A 1574-nucleotide genomic window follows, 5' to 3' on the forward strand; every position below is an offset into this window, starting at 1 on the left:
GAGGAGCTACACAGCAGTCACCTGCTGTCACCTTGTAGAACTGGATGGGGGAGGAGCTACACAGCAGTCACCTGCTGTCACCTTGTAGAACTGGATGGGGGAGGAGCTACACAGCAGTCACCTGCTGTCACCTTGTAGAACTGGATGGGGGAGGAGCTACACAGCAGTCACCTGCTGTCACCTTGTAGAACTGGATGGGGGAGGAGCTACACAGCAGTCACCTGCTGTCACCTTGTAGAACTGGATGGGGGAGGAGCTACACAGCAGTCACCTGCTGTCACCTTGTAGAACTGGATGGGGGAGGAGCTACACAGCAGTTCCCTGCTGTCACCTTGTAGAACTGGATGGGGGAGGAGCTACACAGCAGTCACCTGCTCTCACCTTGTAGAACTGGATGGGGGAGGAGCTACACAGCAGTCACCTGCTCTCACCTTGTAGAACTGGATGGGGGAGGAGCTACTGCCGTCGGTGGCGGCCACCACGATGTTTCCTCCTCCTGTGAAGGCGATGTCGGCCAGCGCCACGCGTCCTCTCAGCCGACACAGACTCTCACTGGCGGTCAGCAGAGCCCCGCCCGGCTTCAGGAGCGACACGGTGACCAGCCCGCTGACCGTCACGGCCAACCAGCCCTCCATGGGTTTACCCCCGAACAGAATGAGAGAAGGAGTGAACTTCACCCGCGAGAACTTCTCTCCGAAGTTTGTTGATCCGGACTGAAGCAAGGAGACACAGGTAGGCATGATGTCACATGTTTACCTGCTCCAGTGTTGTACTGGTCACCAGCAGGAAGTGAATCACAACGCACCATCTCCACGTGCAGCGCCAGTTTGACACCGTTGTGCAGCCAGCTCAAAGCAACGATGGGGTCTCCGTCTACAGAGCTGGACAGGTTGGTCTCCCAGCTGTTGACCAGGTGATCCGACATGGACCAGCACCTGATCTGACCGTCACCATCCGCTGACAGCAGGCGGGAGCCTTCAGACAAACACACAGGTACACAACACGACAAATACAGCAGCAAACAACAACAGTCTCACCTGACTGGTCCCACTCCAGACAGGAAATGACCTCGCTGTGTCCAGAGTTGATGGAGAAGACGTCCCACGGGTGCTCAGTGTCGATGATGTGGATCATGTGACTGACATCTATAACAGAAATTCATCTGAGAACATGTGGAGGCCAGGGTGTGTGAGTCTGTGTGTGTGTGTGTTACACAAACCTTTGTCGTCATCCTCACTCTTCAGGTCCGTGGTGAACGCCACCAGGTTCCTGCAGGACCAGGAGCAGACCAGCGGGATGGACGGACAGTGAGTGCTCTTAGGACGTTTGTCCCACTCGCACACGTAGGCCAGCTCCATGCTTCAGTGAGAGGATCAGCAGCAGCCAGGTGACAGCCTCACCTGAGCAGGTGAGCTGCAGCTGTGACGTGTAGACAGCAGGGGGCGCTGCAGGACTGTGATCATCTACAAACTGAAAACATCTGGTCAAAAACGGCACTTTTCTCTTTACTTCTGAAATTTACTGTAAAAAAACAACTTTATTCATCCTTCTTCTGATGTTTTTTTTTTTTTTTT

General features: G+C 54.5%; 1 protein-coding gene across 1 annotated transcript; it reads right to left on the reverse strand.

Moving 5' to 3' along the window:
- Positions 1 to 431: 431 nt before the first annotated feature.
- On the reverse strand, positions 432 to 1470 carry med16 (mediator complex subunit 16; the record flags this gene model as incomplete). The annotated part of the gene is given in 4 exon segments (XM_014000024.1): positions 432 to 713; positions 806 to 975; positions 1038 to 1145; positions 1220 to 1470. Coding segments are annotated over 4 exon segments (699 nt in total), but the record flags the coding sequence as incomplete, so codon positions are not given.
- Positions 1471 to 1574: the final 104 nt, after the last annotated feature.

This window comes from Austrofundulus limnaeus, unplaced genomic scaffold, assembly GCF_001266775.1.
Source record: "Austrofundulus limnaeus strain Quisiro unplaced genomic scaffold, Austrofundulus_limnaeus-1.0 Scaffold2646, whole genome shotgun sequence".
In the NCBI taxonomy this organism is placed as follows: Eukaryota; Metazoa; Chordata; class Actinopteri; order Cyprinodontiformes; family Rivulidae; genus Austrofundulus; species Austrofundulus limnaeus.